The sequence below is a fragment of the Cryptomeria japonica genome, chromosome 1 (genome assembly GCF_030272615.1).
Source record: "Cryptomeria japonica chromosome 1, Sugi_1.0, whole genome shotgun sequence".
NCBI lineage: Eukaryota > Viridiplantae > Streptophyta > Pinopsida > Cupressales > Cupressaceae > Cryptomeria > Cryptomeria japonica.
The window spans coordinates 78,517,796-78,542,595 of record NC_081405.1 but is presented as its reverse complement, the minus strand read 5'-3'; the positions used below and the strand labels follow the sequence as shown (position 1 = coordinate 78,542,595).

Sequence of the window (24,800 nt, the reverse complement as noted above, 5' to 3'; positions counted from 1 at the left end):
AATCCCTCCACATCCAAGAAGTGGCTGCCACTACTCTTCCCCTCATGAATGCTCTTTTTTGGACCCAGGCACAGATCCCTACACTCTCCGACATCCTGCACCCTCATGGTATCGACATTTTCAAAGAATGGTACTGGACTATCAACATGAAGAATGATGCGAAAGAAATCATCGATAGAGAACACAATGCATGCGAGGTAATTCTGAAAACCATGCAGGAACTTGGCAAGATAATCCTTCGATCAATGGTTTTGGGATGGGTAAATGACTAATCCAATGAAGTGATACCACCAGACTGGGAGGAAAGATTGGGAACAAATAAGATCACTTATTCCACTAAGGACCTAGGCTTTACCGGTCAATTCCACTCGGACATGTTGTGCTTTGAGTGTAATCGTTCCAGTTGGCAAGATGGTTTGAAGCAGGTAGACCAATACCTCGAGGGCATGCAATATAAAATTCGCCATCCTCCTATGCCTCCATTCAGTCTGCTTTTCCAATTATGTATCAGATTCTAGGAGTATGTTCGTGAGGAACGTGCAGCAGCTCGAGATCTCTGGCGGGAATATTTGCATGAAGAAAGTCAATTTTTGATAAAAGGATTTGAAACTGGAAAAGAAAAAGTGCTTTCCTAAAAATGCACTTTTTTCCTTTTTAAATTTTGAAAAGTGCACTTTTGGCCAAAAGGGTTATATTTGACTTTCAAGTCAACTAAAATGTAAAACTTTATGAATGCACCTTTTTGGATAATTTTGGATGAGTTTTAATTATCCTTTCTGGGTAGTTATTACTCATTTTGGGGTGGTTGTTGATATTTGTCTCCCATTTATGGGTATGGGCAGCCATGTTTTATGGAAGAATCTGGGCCATTTGTTTAGATTAGATTTGGGCCATTCATCCAATTTTGGAGCCTATTTAAAGGGGACTAGTTTTCCCTCATTTTGTAAGAAGTTCTTGAATTCTTGCAAAAGCTTTGGCGAAATTTATAGGATTTAATGCAAAGTTAAGATTGTTTCCAAATTTCCTTGTGAGGGCATGGTCTCCTTCTTCATTAATTTAGAAATTTTTCAGTTATTTTTATTTCCTTTATATAGCATTTTCAAACAAACATCCGACAAAATCCTCGCAGTTCACACCATTAGGGAATGGCTGATTGCCTTTCTCTTTGCATGGTTAGTCTGAACCTTTCACATGCTTAGTTCGGTTATTGAATACTCACTATGAATGTAAAAGTTCTAATGTTGTAGTTGATAACATGAAAATCCTATTTTCCTTTGAAGATTGCACTAGATTTATGCGAATATTGTGCTTAAGTAGTTGGTGATGCTTAGTCTAGTTATTTGGAGGTGTCCATCTGTTTACTGAATCTGCTATCTTAGTTAAAATTTATATTTCATATATCTCTGTCTCTCTATCCTTCCCCCCCTTTTTCCCTTTTTATCAAGAGAATCCGCAGTCCCATTGAAAACAGTATCAACTCAACTGAAATCATTTGATAAGAAAGATCATAAAGATTCTAGGGAACTTATCTATCAATCGCCTATCTCACCGTAAGTCCCCCTTGTGTTTCCAGCATAAACACATCAAACCACTGAGAAATCTCGCAGTCAAGACCTGACAAACGAAACCTTGAGGTTGTCCCCTTTGATCAAAAGTAGAAAATAGCATTAGGGACTTCCTTATCTCAAGAGAGGATAGGATACTCAGCTGGTTTATTCTATTCTGCGTTGGCCGTATGGAGTTTGCAGCAATGCGATTCTAGAAACGTCAACAGAATTGGTGCTAGGAGGGCGTATGATGAATGTCTAAACACCTAAATCCGCATCATATCAGTCCACATTTGTAAAGAGTAACCCTATAGCTTTTTTACCCTCCTCCGCGCGCAATAGAAGTGGCGCTAGGAGGGCGGCTAATGATGCAGTATGGTATTGTTGCATGAATTCCCGTTCAACCTTCCCCTTGAACAGCCTGATCAAGGACTGAACCAGTTGTATATTGTAGACTAGCTACGATCCCTGGCTTGGAAATCAGAAGCAGATCACCCTCTTTTCAGACGAGTAAGTCGCACTATTAATCAGGAAGAAGAAAAGGGTTTGCAAATAGAGATTGTGATCAGGGAAAATTTACAAAGACAAAGGATTGCTGCCCTTCACAAGCAAGTTCTTAAGGAAATCCAACATATTTCTTTCCGGTCCACTAATATGGTGAAGAATGGGCCTACCCATTAATCCTCCCCAGCCAGAAAGAGACCCTAAACCAGTGATACAGCCGGATTTGAATTTTAGCGACAAACAAGAAAGCCTTATCATTGAATTATATAGCTTGGCCTGGTCAGTAAAAAGAAACTATCCAGACTGGTCAAAAATACGCTTGATCCTTGAGGAAGAACAGGAGATTGCTGATCGTATCGACGCACAGAATCAGAGAGATCAAGAAGAGGCTAATTTAGCTCCCGCACCGCATCCACTAAATTGACTCTGAAATTAACTCACGCTGGAACGAATTGGATCTTTCTCTCCAGAGAGATTCGAAAGAGTCCTAAGGTCAAGCCCAGAGCGGGAAAGATTTGCTGGATTTGTGTTCTACAGATGCAGGAGTTATCGCCGGGCTGTAGATCCCAGTGAGTCCAGTTCTACAAATCAAAAGTTTGTTGTCCCAGCAAATACAGTTTTTATAGCTCCAGCAGTTACAACTCCAGTTCCTAATCAAATTCAAGTAAATCAGCCACAGATGGCGCATAATCCACCCGCTCGAAATGGTGCCACTTGGTTGGTAGATAATCCGTTGCCCATTATTTTCCCAGCTTACCATGATATGCCTAAGAGCTCAGACAGGTTCTGTTCTATTTTTCACGCAAATGATCCAAACAGAACAGTAGAAGAACATATCAAAATATTTGAAGATGCGTTACGCAATAGACAGATTGAGTATGCAGATATTATGCAATAGACAGATTGAGTATATAGATTGACTCGTACTCGGACTCGCCGAGTCTGGGCGAGTCCCGCTTCTATGGTCCGTACATATATATATATATAATAATATATATATGTTTTAATTATATATATATATATATATATATACATATATTATATATATGTTCAAACATCAAATTAATAAATATAATTATATAAACTATCACTACCATTATTGATTATTACAATGATACAATCCATACAAATATACAATGTAACTTTCCCATACATAAATGATAAATCCATAATTGCCAATTAATGTTCATATATCATAAATGCAATATCATATTACTGTTATCAACTGCCTTACCTCTAGGATATTTCTATTTTTCCAATTGTTCCAGCTGTCCTACTTTTAATTAATTCTGATTTACCCTTATAGTTGTTTCAGCTGTGTAATGTCCCCATCTAGCTAGTCATCAGTATGCAGTGAGATTAGCCTATCAGTGGACCCTCGTAGGCTAATGTGTTTGGATAGAGGGTCTTTGAGCAGACTCTTGGTCAGTGGTTGGCATCTATCTTCTCCAGAGTCTTGTTGGATCAGGTTTTGTAATGTACCCTTTTCCATTAGGATCAGTCCGTAGAGGAGTTTGGCTTATTAATTGACCCTTGTAGGCCAAAGGAGTTGATAAGAGGGGCGTGTTGGTGTTTGTTTTATCATCTACCAAACATTAGAATAAGATACCCAAAGGTATTCTATCCTCTCCTGAAAAATCACTATTGATTCCAAGGTCTATATGTGCGAACAAGCAACTTTAGTGAGATAGCTACTTGGGTAGTGTTTGCTGAAAATCTCAAGGGGGACTTACGTTAACAAATGTCTTTTCAAGCTTTTGGACTTAGATGGATTTAGCAATTTTAAGCTCTCTTTTTTTTTGGATTTTCCGGGATTTAGACTTTCAAAAAGGGAAAAAGGGATAAGGTTTCAGAAAGCTGTTCTAATCCTACGAATTCTGGAGACGGTATCAACTGGGTGCTCTCGGGAAACCACACTTTGCTTCGCCACACTAAGGACAACTACACAAAGCGGGTGCAATCTTCAATGGGTTGTGCTTATGATCGAAATGTTGGCATGCACAGAGGATAGGCTCAGACTAACTTTGCACAATGAAATGGAAATCATCCATTCACCAAAAGTATGAGCAGAGATACACCATCAATTAACATTTATCAAATCCTTCATTCAATTTTAACAACATGAAAGCAAATCTAAATTAACTTTAACTAATGTGTTGAGGAAATTGAAACCATGCTAATCACTCAAACAACAGAGATTACAAAGCCTTAAGAGAAAGCGCACATGCAATATATTATTTGAAAATGACCTTCATGCAACAATACATAAAAAACCTCACACCCTCCAAATGAGAGGATGTAGCCTTATATAGTTTTTCAGAAAATAAAGAACGACCGAGATCAAATAGTGATCAAGGGCCCAGATTGAAAGATAAAACCCTAATTAGGGTTTCCCAAAATGCTAATAGTTCGAATGAATGAGAACATGACAAGTGGCACCGTTGCCATTCTCACTAAAGTATGTGTCTAGTTTCCTTTTCGGATAAGTCAAGTTAATTGAATCTGGGCATGTTGACTTGGAGCAATCTGATTGGTCAGAAGATGATGAGGCGCCACCGCAGCGTGAGTCACTCCTAATCTTGCTGAGGCGGTGCAGAAGAAGGTACGGGAGTTGGATCAACTCCTTGGGGCGGCAATGGATGTTGATCTCTTCCTTGAATCTATGCTTCAATGCGATCAACAATCGCTTCCTCCTCTTTAAGGATAAAGCACATTCGACACCAGTCTGGATAATTTCTTTTTACACTCTAAGCTAGGCTATATAATTCTGTGGTGATGTTTTCTTGCTCGTTGTTGAAATTCAAGTCTGGTTGTAGTACTGGTTTAGGATCTCTTCCTGGCTGCTCAGGAGGAATGATTGGTAGGCCCATGAAGCCAGGAAGGAAAATTGTTGAATTTCTTAGAATAATTTCTTGTCGATGACTCTATGCTTGCTTCTTCGTGGCCCCAATTTATGTTGCACGAGAGGAGGGTGAAATCTCTAGATAACCCCTTGCAAATATGAAATGATAGGATCAAGTTGTTCAGACATTCACTGTGATCATGCCCTCCTTCTTGATACCCTGAAATTTGGAGAATAATTTCTCCATGCCTTCATCATAATTGAAGAAATTGGAATCTTCTTTGTGAAACATTTCCCATACTTAGCCAAATTTTGGCTATCTTCACGCTCGGATGAACCTTGCCCGTGAACTTGTCCTCAATCCTCCGTTTGGCTTGAAACTCTAGCTGCGATCTCTATGATGATCCTGCTTCTATTACCATCTGCGACCTGCAAAACCAAAGGAAAATAAGTTAGAAATCTATCTTTTAGTGCAAAGTTTCGAAGGTTAGATGGTAGAATGCTTTGATCTTCCGATTTCTCAACACTTTTAGCTTTGAAGCAAGTTGCGAACACTTAGAAGGTTATGCTTGAAAGAAAGAATGTTCAATCCAAAATGATCCTCTTATCAAAATTTTGGATAAACCTGATAAAGACATCCCCAATCCACTCAGAAAAAATTGAGAAAATTGATAAGTCTGACCACCAATCAACTTCACCTTTGACATAAATGAGAATATAGAAGGAACAAAACTCAGAGAACTTGAAAGTTCTGCCTTCTATTAGTTGATTGGACTCCAAAATCTACAGATATTTGATAATAATGAGGTTGAAAAATTAAAACTCCTTCAAAAGTTAGCTCAATCTGCAAGAGATCACCCTGCAACACCTCCAATCTGCAAAATCTTCTTCGAAATAACTCTCAACCTGCAAAATAACTCTCAATATTACTCTTAACTTGCTTAGAAAGTTCGAACCTTATGTGTGAGAATGAAGAAGTGAAGAAGGTATTTGTAATGAAGTTTGAATTTGCAATTAGAAACATGCAGATCTTTTCCAATTCATGTTTCTAATTCGATTTCAACCTTGAGAAAGTTTCCAATTTGATTTTGAGTTGCAATGTCATCTTCCTTAAGTTCGAATTCTTCATTTTACAACTTTCTAATTTGATTTTCCACTTCATATTCGAACTTGATCTTCAAATATCTCTTTTTAAAACTTTCTAATTTGGAACTTAGTTCGAATCTTATGAAGATTTGGATGACATCACCAAGGAATATTCTCCTTTCCTCAATACTTAGCGAGTATTTTTGGCTTCACCTTTGACTTAGGTGAACTTCATGAAGTTTGTTTCTCATTGTGTTGCAAGGCAAAGTCAGACTTTATGGAGTGGGAACTTTCCTTATGTTTATGTGCACTTTAACTTTATCACATTTCCCTCAAGGCGTACTTTGTTGGTCATGTTTCTAACTTGTTGCAATGTTGGGCAAACTTCCATCATCATACTTTTCAAGGCAGACTTTTGAAGTACCACCAAGGGTGGAGTTTTAGTGTTGCTTTGAAATCATCTTCTAGGCGGAGTTTGGAGAGATATGATCTTCCTTCATCACCTTAGGCAGACTTTTGAGAGGCTTGCAAGCACTACCAAGGCGGACTTTGTAGACTTTGAGCACCTTTCACTTCATAGAGCAGAGTTTAAGTCTTATAACACTTGCTTGGGTGGAGTTTATGACGATCACCAAGGCGGATTTTCTCCAACTTGGGTGCAAAGTACGGAAGACTTTGGAAGGGGTCATCTTTACTTAGCCTTTGGGTGGACTTTTGAAGACTTCATCACTCATTGCAAGGCGGATTTTGAGTTGGCTATGATCTTAGGAGGGCAGACTTTTTTGAGTTAACCTTTAGCGGACTTCTTTGGACTCCCTCTCCATCACCTTGGGTGGACTTTGTTTGAGGCAAGGTAGGGCGGACTTTTGGAGCCATGCTCATTGCGACCAAAACTAGGGTGGAGTTTTTCTCTTACTCTCCATAGGGTGGACTTTTTGAAAGTCTCCACTTGGGCGGACTTTTGGAAGCTTGTGCACCTTCACCTTGGGTGGAGTTTTTAGCTTATGCTTCAAGGCGGACTTTGGGGTTCATTTGAAGGGGTGAAGTTTAGAGTGTTCAAGAAGGTGGACTTCTGGAGTTCAACTTATTCTCTTCTCAAGTGGGAGGGCAGACTTTTCAACTTCCACTTGCCATTCACCATATCCCTGGGCGGAGTTTTTAGGCATCTCTATAGGGCAAACTTTTTAGCTCTCTCCATAGGGCGGACTTTTCATCCCTCCTCACAAGGCAGAGTTTGGAGAGTTCACAACTTGGGCGGACTTTTCATCCCTCTCCACAAGGCGGACTTTTCCATCTCAAGCACCACATACCAAGACGGACTTTTGATCACTCCTGTGATAACATTCACCATTACACATTGATTAGCCAGACTTAAGATTTTTGAAAAGAAACTTTAAAATATTGACAATTTCTTCAATTTAAACCAGATTAACTTGAAATTTGAAATCCATACTCAGGCAAACCATCTAAAGCATCATGACCCCTAAAATGTAGGAACTTAGCTTTTTAGGTCAAAACTTGAAATTTTTTGATCTTGATCAGAGGAGGTCAGTGGTACCAGTACAAACCCTAGGTACCCATTCCGAAAAAGCAAAAAGAAGACATCCCTAAAAAATAGGGAAAACTTTCTTAAAATAGCCATACCGGGGATCGGGCTAAAAATGCCAAAAACGAAACTTCCTAAAATATAGGAAAAAGCAAAAAAGAAAACTTTCTAAAAATAGAAAGTTGTTCAAATTCGTCTAAATCAATTGCGTTCTTCATCCTTTGGCCTTTCTAGGCATTTTGATGGTATCCGGACTCTGTTATCACTTGGCTTGCACAAATTGACTTTCAATCCCTAGGACTCAAACCGTTCAAAACTTGACAGAACCGAGCAAAACTGAAGCAAAAGGCCACGAGCACTAACAAAAGCCCTAGAAAGAAGGAAAAAAGGGAGGGCCTCATTTGCAATGGGGCGATCTGAGAAAAAGGTCACAACAGGGCGCTTGGGCAGTTGCTTATGGCTTCACATTTTAATTTTCTATGATTTTTTGTGAGATAATGAATTCTCACGTATGATGTCACGTGTGTTGCACTTTATATTCATAATGATATTTTAATTATCTAAAGTGCAAATTAATTAATAAAGTCACTTAAATAATATTATTATTATTTAAGGGGAATCTTCTAGAAGTTCAATTAAATATTATTTTATTTCTTCTAGAAGGAGGCCGACCTCTTGAGGAAAAAGAATAAATAGAGGAGGCAACCTTATTGTTGGGCATCGGTTATTTGACATCTCTTCTTGTGAGTAACTTGTGGAGACGAAGGTTTCTGCAGTTTATTGGACATTGGGAACGATACCTCCCTTTGTTACGCATAACTGAGGTGGTGAAAGATCCTCCGAAGGGTTGCCATTGTGGAGGTGATATCTTAGTCATCTCTTTGAGCTTCATTGGTGGCCAAGGGCCAAGTTTTGCTTGAGTTCGAGTGGGGGTTATTGAAGAAATTTTTGATATTTGAATCTTCACCAATTCTGCTGATAAGGGCTGTTAGCATTCTTCTTATTTTGAGTTTTGATCGTAGACATTTTCAGACCATGAACCCAGCTAAGGGAGACCCACGAATTCACTTATTTGAGCAGTTTGGGGGAGCGATTTCATATCCTAATTGGAGTGCTCACCTTGGGGAAGGTTGGCGATCATTTTTGGTGTTTGAGGGGGTTCATAGAGGCTGCCAATTATTTTCTACATTCTGAAGCACATCTGAAACAGGGGCGACTTTGTGAATGTTAATGTTTATAACTTTAGTAGATATCATTTCCTGTCATGGTTGTGAATTCCTCTATATTCGCTGTGATTTTTCGGAATGTGTTTCAGTTCCTTTTGTATCGTATCATTTTATTTTCTTCTCTTTCATGAGCTCCGTCGTGTTGTGACGTATTCACACATCACCCCATTGCAAATGGGGACCCCTACTTTTTGCTTTCTAGGGTTTGTTTTCTAGTTCTTTTAGGGTTTTGTCTGTTAGCCTTTGCAGGATGAGTGCTGTTGAGGGGATCGTTGGATTACAGGCTTTGCTTGAGCCAGGGTGAGTCCACAGGGCCCCAGAATTAGGGTTTCTTTGAGAGTCTTCCTTAGGGCCTGGTTTTGCTCTCGTTGCTAATTGTGTCTTGCTTTGTGAATGGATATCATTCTTGAAGGTCCGAGCTAGGTCGAGTTGGTGAGTGGTGAAGTCTGAAATGTCATCCTGATCTTCAAATGCCCTGAAATTTGGCTAAGTTTGGAATGTCCTGATCCTGAAATTTGGCTAAGTTTGGAATGTCCCGATCTTGAAATTTGACTAAGTCTGGAAAACTGAAGAATCCTCCAAAATCTAGATTTTGCAATATAACTCCTGGAGGTCTGAAACCACTCTCAAACATCCTGAAAGTATATATGGAATATAACTTAAAGTATAAGTGGAAATGTCACTTATACTTAAATGTTATATTCCATAAAATGATCTTGACGGAGACTTCAAAATGTCAAATTTCTCTCCTGACCCTTCCAAAGGGTCTAGAGCGAAATTCTCCATAGGACATTCTACTTTGACCAAAACTTAGAACTAATGCATTCCCAGGCTTGAATGAAGGAAAAAACGCTTGTTTGAATGAAGAAATGTGAAAATGAAGTCAGGATCTTGGCCAAGATTAGGAATTTCGCTCCTGACCCTTCCAAAGGGTCCAGAGCGAAAATCTTTATAACTCTTGTTTTCCTCCTTATTTTGGCTAGGCGTTGGCTTGATGGGAGATGAATGGGTATGTTTTTGCCTTGAGAGGGAGTTTGATTGATTTTGAAGAACAAGATTTTGGCCTAAAGGAGAATTTCGCTCCTGACCCTTCCAAAGGGTCCAGAGCGAAATTCATCACTAAACCTATTTCTTGCCTTGGATAGACTTGCAACCTTGTTCCTAGCTTGGAAAATGACCTAACTTTGCCTTATGAGGTGGTTTGAAGTTTGAAAAATGAGTAATCTAGCCTAGAATGAGATTTTCGCTCCTGACCCTTCCAAAGGGTCCAGAGCGAAAATCTTCCCAAAGCACATTTCATCTTAAGTTTGGCTAATCTTTGACTTGCAGGGTACCTTGGAAGGAAGCTGGGACATTCCTATTGCCTTTGAAAGGTTTGAAAGCATTGAAAATGAAGGGTTTTGGACAAAAAATGAAAATTTCGCTCTTGACCCTTCCAAAGGGTCTAGAGCGAAAATCTCTCTAAAACACATTTCTTGCCTTATTTGGCCAAAATTTGATGTCCAAGGCATGATGAGATGATGTATGAACATGTTGAAATCCTTGGAGATGATTAGAAGATTGTGAAAATGAAGAGTTCTAGCCAGGATAGGAAATTTCGCTCCTGACCCTTCCAAAGGGTCCAGGGTGAAATTCCTTATAAACCTACCTTTTGACCTTTCTTGGACATGAAATCTTATTCCTAGGGTGATGAAGGACGAAATCCTACCTTGCAAAGAAGTTTCAAGTTTAGAAAATGATGATTTTGGGTCAAAAATGAAAATTTCGCTCCTGACCCTTCCAGTTCCCCACCCGAAAAACCCCTGAAAAGAATAGTAGCGCTTTAATGTTTCTATTTCTTAGTAAGAGCATTCGGGAACTGGCTATTAGCTATAAACCAATTATTGGAGAATACCGAAATAGAAGTGTATTAGTATACGGGGTGTGGGAGAAATACAATTGATTGATAGATTGTTTGATAGTCCGTAACAAAAGTGGGTAACCTCACAGCGAAGAGGGTAGCATAGGTATAGGCGTAGGGAGTAGGAGGAGAGGCAGGACCAGCGACCTCGTTGACCCGGAACCTATTAAAGTAGACCGTTTCATCCGTTGACTCAGAACCTGTTTCTCTTTCAATATCTAAGCTAGTAGCAGTCCTATCATCAGTGGCAGAGTCTGCAGTAGCATATCCATATTCTGTGGCGGAGGCAATCGAGGTTGCTGGGGCAAAGGCATGGTCCGATACATAGGCAGAGGCAATAGTAGCAGAGCCAAGTCCATCTATTGGAGATCCAAGTCTAACGGATTCAGGCGCAGATAAGGATCTAGTGGCAGCGGAGCCCCCCCCTTTTTTGAATTGTTGCACCGATTGAAATCGATCCAGAGCGAATTTTCTCAAAACCTCTTTTGCTATCAAGTTTTTTGCTAGGTCAAGTGTGGGATGAGGCAAAATCAAGAAGAGCATGCCCTTAAGAATGACTTTAAGTTGTTAAAGACCATGAATGATGAAGGAATTGAGCCTAGACAAGATTTTCGCTCTTGACCCTTCCGAAGGGTCTAGAGCAAAAATCCTTGAAAAAATTGTTTTTTCAAAGTTTTGGGCAAGGCCAAGCTAGGACAAGGGTGTGAGAAGGCATTTGGATTGCCTTAGAATGAATTTTGGTTGCCAAGAATGCAAAATTGAAAGCCTAATGAAAATTTCGCTCCTGACCCTTCCAAAGGGTCCAGAGCGAAATTTCTAAGATTCCCCTTTTTCTTTGCAAATCAAGACAAGATTTTGGTTTTTATACCATGGGAAGGAGAAAGACAAGATGTTCTATTCCTTGGAAGTGATTTGAAGTTGGAAGGATGGCAAGATAGCCCTAAAACAAGATTTTCGCTCCTGACCCTTCCAAAGGGTCCAGAGCGAAAATCCTAAAACCTACCCATTCCTTTCAAATTTATGCTAAGACAAGGCTTGATTAGGGTAAGAAATGCCCTTGAGACTACCTTGGACTTGATGTTGGTTTCCAAAAGTGATGATTTTAGGCCAAAGGAGGATTTTCGCTCTTGACCCTTCCAGAGGGTCCAGGGTGAAAATCCTAAAATCTCCTATTCTGCCTTGTAAAACGAAATCAAACTTGGATTGGGTGGAAGAAGAAAGATATTTCCTAGCATTGTGAGGTGGATTGAAGTTGGAATGATAAAAAATGAGCTACAAAAGGAGAAAATCGCTCCTGACCCTTCCAAAGGGTCCAAAGTGAAATTTTGGATAGGTCCTGTCCCTGGCTAGTTTCTTGAGTGAATTCTCCTTTTTGGGCCTTGTGAAGGTCGAACCAATGTTGCCATGTTGAGAAGTGGGTTCAATATGGGGGATTCCAGATGAAGTGAAGTGAAGAAAGTGAAATTTAGTGTGAATAGGCAAAGCAAAAAGTGAATTTCGCTCCTGACCCTTCCAAAGGGTCCAAAGCGAAATTCATCAAAGTCACTATTTCCTCATTGTGTCAAGACAAGATTTTGATTCCTAAGGCATGAAAAGACTGGAGAGAGGTTATTTAAGCCTTGCAAGATGAGTTGAAGTGAAGGAAAACAAGCAAAGAGAGAAATTTGCTCCTGACCCTTCCAAAGGGTCCAGGGTGAAATTCTCCAAATCAACCATTCTTCCCTTGAGTGAAGCTAAAATGTTGATACCTCTGGCATGGTTGAGGCTGGGGTGAGATATTCTTGCCTTGTAGGGTGAAGTGAAGTAAAGGAAGTGTAAAATAAAGCCTAAAGAAGGAATTTCGCTTCTGACCCTTCCAAAGGGTCCAGAGCGAAATTCTCATTATCACCTAATTTGCCCATATGAGAAGATAAAAGGATGGATCCCTAGACTTTGTTGGACTAAAACAAGCATATGCTCACCTTCCGGAGGATTTTGGAGTGAAAAAATGGGGTAATTGAGGCCTAATCAAGAAAATCGCTCCTGACCCTTCCAAAGGGTCCAGGGCGAAATCCTTTGAAACTGCCATTTTTCACCTTGTTGGGGCCAGGCGAGGAGCTAATTGTGAGGTAACGTTGAAAGGAGGTCTAAATGAGCCAGGAATGCAAAACTCGCTCCTGACCCTTCCAGAGGGTCCAGGGTGAAATTCTTATAGGGCCTATCCCTGGAAAGAGTCTTGAACTAACTTCATTTTAATATCTTTTTTGTTGATGATTTAAGTTGAAAATGCTATGTTGAAATGAATTTATCATGTGTCCTTAATCATCTTTTGGTTTGTCTTGCAGTTAAAAGGCGACCTTCTCTAGCTTAGCATCATCAAGGACGACCTCTTCTAGTCCAATGTTTGAAGGAAAGGTACACCATCCATCCTGCACATCAAAGACAAACGAGGTTAAAGCAAGGGTCCGTTGAAGAAGCCAATAGTTTCAGAAGAGTTAATTAAAGTTAGCTTCTAAACATCACCAAATTAAACATCAACCAAGTGTCGGACAAGGTGGCATCCCAGTCATCACTCCTCCAGTCGGGTTGGTCCACCTCAGCATGTCCAAATTCAATGTACCTGACTCATCAAAGATGGCACAAACTTCGATGTACCTACCCTGGTTATCCATTGGTCGATTATTCCATAGAAGACATGTGTCCAAATAATGCAATTATTTCATTGGCCAGATTTGAGTTTGTTGTAACAAACCCTAATTAGGGTTTTCATTGTAAAATCTCGCCATTGATCTAAGCCATTGAATTGTATTGTGGGCACTATATAAGCCCTGGCTCTTCATTTGTAAAGGCTAATAGTCAATAGTCAATAGTTAGTCAGGAGTTAGTAGGTGAATAGTTAGCTAATAGTGAATAGTTAGTTGATAGAATAACAATTAGAGTAGAATAGCAAGAGAAGGCAAAGATTGTTGCCAAGATGTTGTTGTAAAAGACTTGTAAAACTTCATTGAAGAAATGGTGAAATCTATGGGTCGATTCAACAATTTACATGGTCCTTATACTTCTTAGATTTGATTTCATGTTATTAGATGAGTGGAAGAAATGTGTTTGATTGATGGTGAAATTTGTATATCCATACTACTAGCAGTTTGTTGCTTGCAGACTTGCCTTGTGTAGTCAACTGGAATCATTCAGCTCAAGCTTAACTTCAATTGTCGCTTCTTCATTGACATGCATCAGCCTGATGGTGTCTATGCCTGTAGTGATGATTTGAACATCATAAAGCTTTCCTCCAAAGATCGCACTAACCTTGTGGAGATGGTCCTGGGATGTCAAAACAAGACTTAGTTAGAATTTCATCAAAGGTCATTCATTGCTCTTACATTCTTAGTGTCAGAATTAGATCCTTTCCTCGCCCTCATCCTTTTCCTTTTTTTTCAAGATCTAGACTAGTGAAATCCTGTGTTCCAGCAATATTCAAAGCAAATCAGACGTTTAGTCATCAAGTGTAAGTCCCCTTGTGATTCCAGCAAAATCACATCATACCACAAAGAGCTTATCCATGAGTAGAGAACCTACATACAAGAACCTTGGAGTTGCTTCGACTGATCCTTCGGCGAGATCTTCAGCAGTTAGGAACTTTGTTCAAGAGAGGATAAGATACTTCGGTATTTTATTCTGTGTTTGGTCGTGTACAAAATACACATCAACATGTCGGTATAAGGATCTCGTGTGTCAACGTCTTGGTGTACCTTGTTGGTGCCGGAGGAGTTTCAAGCTGTTTTGTAATTGTCACCGAAATCTTTGTCTCTTTGCTTTCCGTCTTCCATCCTCTCGTGATATATTGTTCTCGTGCTCCTGTTCTTTTTTTTTGGAATGTGTATTGTAACAGGTTCTTCGAGGAGTGCAGCTATATTCTTAAGCAAGACAATTTTAACACATGCTTTCAGTAATCTTTTGGTGGACATATATTTGAAGGGATGATGTCGTCTTCAGCTGTCTTGTAGTTTTTCGATCTCTCAGTATTGTTCTTCTATGTTCGATTGATTTGTGATCTCATCTCATTGTAAAGAGGACGTTTTCTGAATGTAAGGTAGAAGTCCTCATTTTCTAAGAGCTTCTTGTTAGACTTAAAAGCATTGTATCAGATTCATATTGATAATAAAGATTCAATTTTGGTGTGGTTGGGTTTTTCACCCTCAAGTGGAGGGTTTTCCCAAGATAAATCGTTGAGTATCTCGTTTTGTATTTTGAATTTTTTATCTTTCTGGTTCTAATTTAACAGTGAAGGGGTCAATTTGGCATCAAAGAGGTCTTCTTTCAATGGATTTTGCTCGCTTCTTAATCTCTAGTATAGGGCGTCATCTCTCATCAGGTTCTTATGGATTAGTGTTGTGCAAATCGCACACCCATCCCCGTCTTGGACAGGGACCCCCGGTTTATGCCTTTCTGTCTTTGCGGAAGAGGAAGGGGATATGAAGGGTCAAGTTGGTGAGTGATGGAGTCTGGAATGTCATCTTGATCTTCAAATGCCCTGAAATTTGGCTGTCTGGAATGTCCTGACCCTGAAATTTGGCTAAGTTTGGAATGTCCTGATCCTGAAATTTGGCTAACTCTAAAAAACTGAGGAATCCTCCAAAAACTAGAATTTGCAATATAACTCATGGAGGTCCGAAACCACTCTCAAACATCCTGAAAGTATATATGGAATATAACTTAAAGTATAAGAAAGGAGAAAGATATAAGGAAATGTCAATGTTATATTCCATAAAATGATCCTTGGGCGAGATCTTGACAAACTTGCCCAAGTGCCCAAGCTCGCACTTCTTGAGGAAAACGTTTAAAATCGCTAAAATGCCCAAATTCGGACCCTGGGGCAAAAAGTTGAAAATGTGAAATGTTGCAAAAGTGGGTTTAGGTCCGAATTTCACTTAAAAATGCCCAATTTCGGACCTTGGGGCAAAAACTGGAAAATGTTTAAAAGTTGCAAAAAGCCCCCAGAGGTCCGAAAATCACTTAAGTCCTCCAATTTCGGACATTGGGGCTAAAATGTGAAAAAGTGAAAAAGTTGCCAAAAGTGCCTTAAGGTCCGAAAATTGCTTAAGTTGCCAAAAGTGCCTTAAGGTCCGAAAATTGCTTAAGTTGCCAAGAGTGCCTTAAGGTTCGAATTTCACTTAAAAACACCAATTTCGGACCCTGGGGTGGAAATTCGAAGCTTTTTTAAATTTGCAAAAAGGTGGTTTAGGTCCGAAAATGCCTCCAGTTCGCCAAAAGTTCAAAAACTCCGAAATTTACCTTGAGTTTGCAAAATCGGGCAGAAGGTCCGAAATTCCTGGAATTTGCACGAAGTGTTTAAAGGTCCGAAATTTTGGATAAAAGGTTAAAAATCGCGAAAACTTCGAATTTCACTTAAAAACACCAATTTCAGACCCTAGGGCCAAAATTCGAAATTTTTTTAAATTTGCAAAAAGGTGGTTTAGGTCCGAAAATGCCTCTAGTTCGCCAAAAGTTCAAAAACTCCGAAATTTACCTTGAGTTTCCAAAATCGGGCAGACAGTCCGAAATTCCTAGAATTTGCACGAAGTGTTTAAAGGTCCGAAATTTTGGATAAAAGGTTAAAAATCGTGAAAACTCCTAAATTTGTAAAAATGCCTTGAAACTCTGAATTTGCAGAAGTGTTTAATGGTCCGAAATTTCTCCAATTTTCCAAAAGAGGGCTTAGGGTCTGAAGTTTTTAAGTTGCAAAACATCTACAAGGTCCGAAAATTACCTTTCAGTTTGCAAAAACTCCCCATGGTCCGAAAATTGGACAAATTCGCCAAAAACGTTAAGTCTCCAAAATTTGCCATAGAGCCCAAAGTCGCAACGCATAAGGCAAGCATGGGGATTCGAGATTGGTAAAATTCCCATTCCTCTGAAGAACACAGCGCAAAAAGTGTAATAGACGACAAAGCGTGAAAAAACGCTGAGTTCATAATTTGGAAGATGGAGACGTTAAGTTTAAAGTCTACAAAAGTGCCCCCCCATTCTCTGAAATTCGCCAGAAAGAGCATGAGTTTTAGGATTTTAAAATTTGCAGAAGCTCTTCAAACCTCCAGAATCGCGCTTAAGAAGTTTTCAAAATGCCATAAACCCATTCAAAACGCCCAAGACTCCAAAGATAAAATCACGCAGAAGTAAATCCCCCAAACACTATTAAGACCAAGGATCAGATTTCACATTTGAAGAGAAAGGAGAAGCATTTTCAAGATACATCTCACAAAGAGCTTCTCAAGCTAGACGTCGTAATTAAATTTAATATTTGTTAAATTAATTAATTAATTTTTCAAATTGATTTAATGAAATGAAATTGATCGTTCGCAAGTTGCAGGACGTCATGAAAGAACCAGGAGAAAGACCTGAAACGCAAATCGAAGAAGGATCGCAAGCAAGGCCAGGCGCTGAAGACTAGAAAAGAAAAGATGCAAGAGCGCAAGAACAACTGAGCATTGGGAACCGTGCCACTGAACAAAGATGAAGTCCACCGGCGAGATTGAAGGCAAAAAGCCAAGGAACACTCTGAATGCTGCAAAGTTTATGCCTTCTTGAGAAAAAGCACACAGCTGGATTTAAGTCCAGAAATTCAGTTTTAAAACTGAAACTTCTTTATTGTAAACTACCTATGGGTCTCGCACAAGATATTTTTGTGGATAACTATTCCCAACCACCAAGAAGATTGGATAGACTCAAATTGAAGCCAAATAGTGGCAGGTAGTTGAGATAGTTGCTGGTTGGATAACTGAGAATTAATTCGGCATGGGTTAAAGCTGCCAACTTTTGGATGGCAAGCTGTAGCCCTTGGATGCAGTCCATCCTAGCCTTTGATTCAAAATTGTAATATCTATAAAAGGCAGAGGCCTTTCTTTTGTAAAGGGTTAGATAGGGAGATAATCAGAGCTTGTTAGATAGTTAGATTTAAGAGTTAGAATAGGTTAGATTTTAAGTAGTAGCATAGAGATGCTGCAGAAATTGTTGTAATAGGCAGCTGAAATCAATATATAAACATTGATTTGGTGTTTATTGTCTTGCTTTCATCCTGTTTGCATGGTTTCTCTCAGCATTTTAGATAGATCTTTCTATTTTGGGTGTGCAGGTATTTGATAGATTCAGGCTGATACCACTGAGGATATACTGCTTGTGTATCCTTTTGTGTGGTTAACCTGAGCCTTTAATTGTGCTTAGTTCAATTGCAGGTGTCTGTCTGAGCTGCGCCAGAATTGGGTGCTTAGCCGTGCGTCTCCAGTCTGAAAATCTTCCAAGTCCCTTTGAAGATTGCACCGTTCCTGCAAGGTTGTGAGCTATTCTGGCCAAGCAGGAATTGGTTATGTTGAATCCGTCTACCTGCGTACCCGTGTTGTTAGTTTTAGTTCTCCTAACCCTTTCCTTTTGCTCTTTAATGCCTAATTCGAGAATCACAGCAGACCAATTTGTTGCAAATCATAAGTCCCCTTGTGTTTCCAGCAAAAACACATCAAACCACTGAGTAGTCCTGCAGTCAAGGCCTGACAATCAAAACCTTGAGGTTGTCCCCTTTGATCAAATATTAAAAAAAACAGCATTAGGGACTTCCTTATCTCAAGAGAGGATAGGATACTCAGCTGGTTATTCTATTCTGCATTGGCCGTATGGAGTTTGCAGCAATGCGATTTTAGACACGTCAACAATTAGTAATGCACTGATCATATATATAAGTTGTTGATGTAGTGCCATTAATCTGAACATACTATTGAATATAAAACAAGGGTCCAAGCATCTACTTGTTCATTTGTAAGTGATGTTTGCATGTAATAAAGGGGATTGAATTGCAGCTCTCTACATGATCTTATATCTATGTTCTTGTTAGCTGTTTGCATACCAAATGTTTGTAAATATGTCTTTTGGTTGTAGATGCACATTTCTCCTATAGAAGTCATATTCATGCATTATACTTTAATCCTAGACATCACAGGGATCATTTGCAGTCAATTTTGATGCTGTGTAGTCACTAAAACAATATTATATGAGACTAAAACTCAGACCGGCAAACTGAGTGTTTGTATGTGAAGTGTTTGACAATATTCCTTGAGTTGGATTCCATCATTTTCACACCTATATTAGCAAGCAATATTATAGGTTAATACTCTTTTCATTAGTCTGAAGTTTTTCATCAGTCATATGCCAAGTAAAAACTGCATAACACGCAAGTTATACTAGCTGTCCAGACTGCATAATACACAGGTTATATAGTCTAATACTTTGAACAGGAGATTGAAGGTTAGGAAACAATTGCTTGTTGATATTCCTTGCACACTTTTAGTCATATATGAGTAGGGAATATTATAGGTTTTGGCCTTCGTCTGGCTTAGTTTCGCACACTTGCTATTTATAGTAAGTCAGTGGATGTTTGAGAGGGACCCTTACTTTTTTGAGTAAGGTAGAGGGATGCGTGGTGGATGCAGTGGTTGACTCCTTGGTTCAAACGTAATCGAGAAATAATGAGTATTCATGGAGTTATGATATTCTAATTATTAATAAAGTAATACTTTATTAGTAATTAATCATTAAAGTCATATTATAAAATAGTGTTATAATTGCATATTAAGTCAAGGGGTCAAGTTATCATTAAAGGGGGGCCATAATATTAATTGTTTGAATGCCTAGGCCAAGAAGATTAATATAAAATATTAAAGTGCAAGCTCATGTCATAATAAATGCAAATTAAATGCTTTTTAGAGGGATCGATTTCATGGAGGAAATATATAAGGGAGCTAAAGGTATTCGATTTTATCTTTTGGAGCATTTTTAACTTGTCTTTTCATGGGAGCATTGGGATTTGTGAGAGACCAAGGGTTTCTGCAGATTTTCAATCATTTCTAGACATTGGAGAATGCTCATTCTTCATCGTTCAGCATATTGAGGTTGTGAAATATCAACTAAAGATTGCTATTTTGATTGGCTTCATCCAGAGGTCAACATTGTGCTAAATCTGTGAGAATCCATAAGGGTTTATGATCAGATTGGAGGAGTTTTATGATCGGATTGGATAGCAGAATAAGAGAAACACTTTGCAAGGCATTGACAATCATTCACAGGCCGTACAACTGCTGATTGTACAGGCCGTACCAGATTTTAGTAAAGGTGTCATTCCTCTAGGCTGGGCGCTCTTGTGTATAGGGTGATTTTGACTAAGAGTGCTGGAAAAATTCTAATAAATATTTTGGAGGAGGCTCTTGCATTCTAGAAGACATTCACAACATTTTGGAGGCCCAAGAAAAGCTCATTTAGGAGAATCGAATCAATCTATGTCTGCTGCTACAGTATATCAGGTTTTTAATTTTGCATTGTAGTTGCTTTTTGAATCAGCATTCAAGTAGGAGTCTATAAATTGACTTGATCAGTATTTAAGCATTGTAATCACAATCATTTTAATGCATTGAAGTTGAGTTCTTAGTTTCTAGCATTGTGAGTTTCCTATGCATTTTTTTTTTGATAGGTAATGAGCTGAAGCCGCTAAGGTGTACATACTCTACCCCCTTGTGGGAGTTGAACTTGTGACCTCTCTTTCAAGAGCACAAGTTCTCCACCACTAGGCCAACTCAGGTTGTACATGAGTTTCCTATGCATTTAATATCCTTGCAAAAACACAAAATTTTTTTTCAGAAAACCAAACAAAATTCAGAGATACACTTCTGAGCGTTTCAGTTTGAAGGACTTGGGGTTTTCACAGTGGTATCAGAGCGGTTTCCTGCCATCCTTTGTGTTTAAATCAGATTGTTAATGCAACCTGGTGACAGGGAAAGAAGATACTATCAGAGGGAACCCTGAAAAACTTGGCAACCTCTGTAGGAACTTGGAGGAAAAACAGTATCTGGATTGATTGGTACTCATTACAAGTCATCTTCTAGTGATACTCGACCGGTTTCAAGTATGGGTGATAGAAGGGAAAATAGTCCACCACGGGATGAAGCCAGAGAAGTGAGAGAAACCTTGAGAGGTTTACAGCAACGTGTAACTAATACATTACAACAGCTCACTGCAGCCATATAGTAGTTGACTAATCCCAAAAGACAAAATCATGAGCAAGATGACAATAGGAGTGTGGTTGGGACTTCCAGAGCACATAGAGCATCTACTCGCACCATTGATAGGCCTACACGACCCACCCTCTTGAGGAATGAACCAGAAGAAGGTGTCGGGGAAGAGGACGATGTTTCACTTGCTGATAATGTCGTGACAGTGCATGATGAATGGAATTTACTTCCCTCGGAAGTAAGGGAACATTTAAACTTTGACCGATTTATGGGTAAAAGGAGGGAGCACCATAGGGCGAGGCAAGATAGAAGGCCCCGGAACCAAAACAAGGACCTAGAATATGCTACCAGTAAACTCACCTTACCAATGTTTGATGGCAGCGGAAAGGTCACAACACGATCGTGGATTCATAAGTTGGACACTTACTTCAATCTACAGCCTATGACAGAGGGGGATGCATTAAAGTTTGTGACATTGCATTTGGATGGCATGGCTCATGATTGGTGGTACAACGGGATGGTTACCTTGCAGCATAACCTCATTACCTCATATTAGGAGTTTGCTGATAGGTTGATTGAACGCTTCGATAAGAAGGACCCAGAGTCATATTTTAAAGATCTAGCTCAGCTTAAACAGATTGGAAATATGGAGAGTTACATTGGTGATTTCCAGAGGCTATCAGTCATGGTTCCCAACATTTCAGAGTGAAGATTAGTTGTGCTATTTATTGAGGGCCTATTGGAACCTTTGAGAAAATGTGGCAGCCAGACAGGAGGGAAAAAGCCTCTTTGTAAATAATCTAGCCCCTTCTTGTGTAAGACATAATAATTGTTATTGAATACTAACATAGTTCTTTTCGTTAGTTAAACCTTTTGCCTTAGCTAAACTCTTGTAAATTTGTGTTATACCTTTTATCTTAGCTAAATTCTTGTAAATTTCTGTTAAAAAGTCATTCCCTGGTTCACATCATTTCTAAGCTACTTATGTTAGTTTATTTTATTTTTACACAAACTTTTTAGATTCTTCTATTTTTTCTAATTTTTAAATAATAAATTAAAAAATATGGCTGTGTATACATGCTGCCTAATTTACTAAAGTTTTCAAGTGATGCTTCCTAAAACGCATTCCTTGCTTAGGCACCACTTCCATTTTCCCATGTCAGGTAACAGATGAAACTGTCAGTGCTTTATTTCCTATTCTGAGATTTAATGTCAAAGGTTTCTAATAACTTAAATTCAAATATAACAATTTGATATCAAAGAATTACGAATCCCTTGATCTAGGCAGCCAAATTAACAATTTTGAATGCTGTCTTCTTGTAGAGTTATATTCACTCCTATTGCATGATGAGCAGGTCTGATCAAGAGAAAATGGTATTGGTTGACATGCATTCAACACCCGGCCAACCTTGGGACTATTGTCCAAGGACAACCTTGAGAAGAATTGCAACTAAATTGGAAGAAGAATTTGGTTTGGTATTGAAATATGGTTGACTTATTTTTAAATATAAATTATAACTTTATTGTTCCCATTGTCTGAAAAATTGTAACAACTTTGCCATGTTCTAAAATTGTAGTGGATTTTGATCTTAAATTTTTTACCTATGCAGGTTGTAAATGCTGGTTTTGAGAGTGAGTTTTATCTTCTAAGGAGGTTTGTCTTCATTTATAGTGTAATAAACATGCAGTCTTTACCTAACTGTCAATTCATGTTGAATCAAGGCTTTAATGAAAATGATATCATACACTGAGAATCTAGTAGTTTAAGCTCTCATCTGGAAGTGATATTTAATTGATGTTTTAATTGTTCAGGGAAGATAACAATAATTGGATTGGAATTGATTCCACACCATACTGCTCAACTGCAGCCTTTGATTGTGCAGCACCTATTCTGTTGGAAGTTCTTAAAGCTCTTCAAACCATGCATATTTCTGTAGAGCAGGTATTCATGTGATTAAAAAAATTGAAATTTTATATTGTCATTTGTGCATTTGGGTCTATGTTTGCCTGGTTGTTTCTTCTTGCACATCATGCTTGTTTATTGTTTCTTTGTTTTGATGATATTTATTTCAATTGTGATTCTATAATGGTTAAACATAGAAGAATTCTAATGCCCCTTAGCAAATAAATTATCAGATCTGAAACTTTTCAACTTTCTCAAATAAAAACTTTCCAACAACTGAAATTATATCAGACACTGCCAAGGAATAAGCTTGAATAATCACAGCCAAAATGCAATAAATCCATACAAACTGATATCTAAATGAATGTTCAGATTTGCAATGTGTAGAAACAAATATTTTAGCTATCATATCTTATTTTATTCAGCAAATAACTTCTGCAATAAACTTCTCAAAACGGAGAGCGAAGATGGTGCCAGCAGGCATGACAAAACAACACTATTTTCAGGAAAACTTCACGTATCTCACAACAAGTATTTTGAATGTATAAATATCAATTTTGAAAATGAAATAACACCAACATACAGCCTCAATGCTGTTATAAAAGCTACAACAAACTGAGAATACAAACTCAAAACAACTATGTCCAAACTATTGGCAAACTCCTACAAACTGCTGAAATAAACTAATTTGAAATTGTTTAGCACATTGTAAATCTTTGAATGAGATTATACCATGGTAATCCTTGGCTCTTGTCTTAGATCACCTGGTAATCATCTGATTCCCATCCTTAGATCACTTGGAAACTTTCAAACTCCTATCCTACAGTCTCCTTCTACACTGGTTTATTAGCCAGTAAAGAAACAAGCAAAAGCTTTGATAAAATCTGCAACATGAATGAATCAATCTTGCAAACTCAAAATAGATAAGTGGTAACATGTTCAAACCTAAAATTGGGCGCCCAAATCCATGCCAAGGAGGGAAATATGGTTGTATTTCATAATAGAAACATCCACTTGCCCTTTGCCAAACAACTCCAAACATTCTATTCCCAAACTGCTGATTCTCTCCTTATTTAATAACTTCTATTTCCAGTTCACAAGCCACAGTTGCTAATTCAAAACTCATGCCCTCTTTTGGAATTAGCAACATTTCAAATAACATTTATTAGTACGTCATTAATTTCGATTTAATTAATTCATCTTGGTAATCAGACTTTCCCCGTTAATTTATAGGTCCTGAATTACTATTTATAGATAAGTGGGCTTTAAGTGATAAAAATAGAAAGGGGACATGGCACAAATATCTGAAGAATTTCTTGGCATACCAAAAGATAAAGATATTTTCAAATTCTTGGGATATTGTAAAACAATTGTGAGAATATCAGGAATCCAAAAGATGCAATAAAATTTTAAAGAAGAGACAAATTGTAGGAGTAGATAGGTGACTCAACATCCCCAAGGACGCCCGCTAGACAAAATAGCTTCCACAAGAGAGGATGGCAAGATAGCTTGCATAATAATGCATAGATTGATAATGGTTGAATATGAATACAAATGTACAATAGGCCTTGCTTATATAGGCAAAGTAGGAGGTAAGAGTACACAAGATGTGGACATCTGTCGTGATCCTATGCAATGAGACAACTACCTGTTGTGACCATTTCACACATCGCCCCATTAAAATGGGGACCCCCTCTTTTTTTTGCTTTTTTGCCTGTTTTTCTCTCTGCTTTAGGGTTTTGAATTAAATGAGTGAGTCGTCTGGATTAGGGTTAAGCCTTAGGGTTTCCTTTGATATTTTCAAGCCAAAGTCCAGTCCAATTTTGAAAGATTATTAAGCACCCCCTCATTGATTGCAATTTTGAAATAAGATGAGCTTGCCAGGAAGTCAAGATTGTCTCAGGATGGGTCCAGTTAAGATTTTGAGGGTACCTTCAAGTTAGGTCTAAAGTGTTGGCATTTCAATGATTGAATTATGCAATTTTGTCCGAGTGAATTTTGACCAAGTTTTTGAAAGTTTACTAACTTGCCCCTGGCCTTGGAGATGACCTCATTTTGCCTTGTCAAGTGATTGAAGACCAAGAATATGGATATTTTGGCCTATAGAGGTGAAATCGCTCCTGTCCCTCACTCAGGGACCAGGGCGAAAATGATATTTGATGCATATTGGTTATTGACTTGTTTAATTTGTTTTATGCAGGGTCTCCAGGAGGACAAATTG

General features: G+C 38.6%; 1 protein-coding gene across 2 annotated transcripts in view; it reads left to right on the top strand.

Annotated features, from left to right (window-relative positions):
• The window catches only part of LOC131041898 (uncharacterized), a 198,144-nt gene that overhangs the window by 44,915 nt on the left and 128,429 nt on the right, over positions 1-24,800 (top strand). For both annotated transcript variants that reach the window (XM_059208003.1, XM_059207974.1), the window contains exons 11-13: positions 22,032-22,152; positions 22,287-22,330; positions 22,489-22,618. In XM_059208003.1, coding sequence (XP_059063986.1) covers positions 22,032-22,152; positions 22,287-22,330; positions 22,489-22,618 — 295 coding nt within the window. The remainder of the gene's footprint in view (positions 1-22,031; positions 22,153-22,286; positions 22,331-22,488; positions 22,619-24,800) is intronic.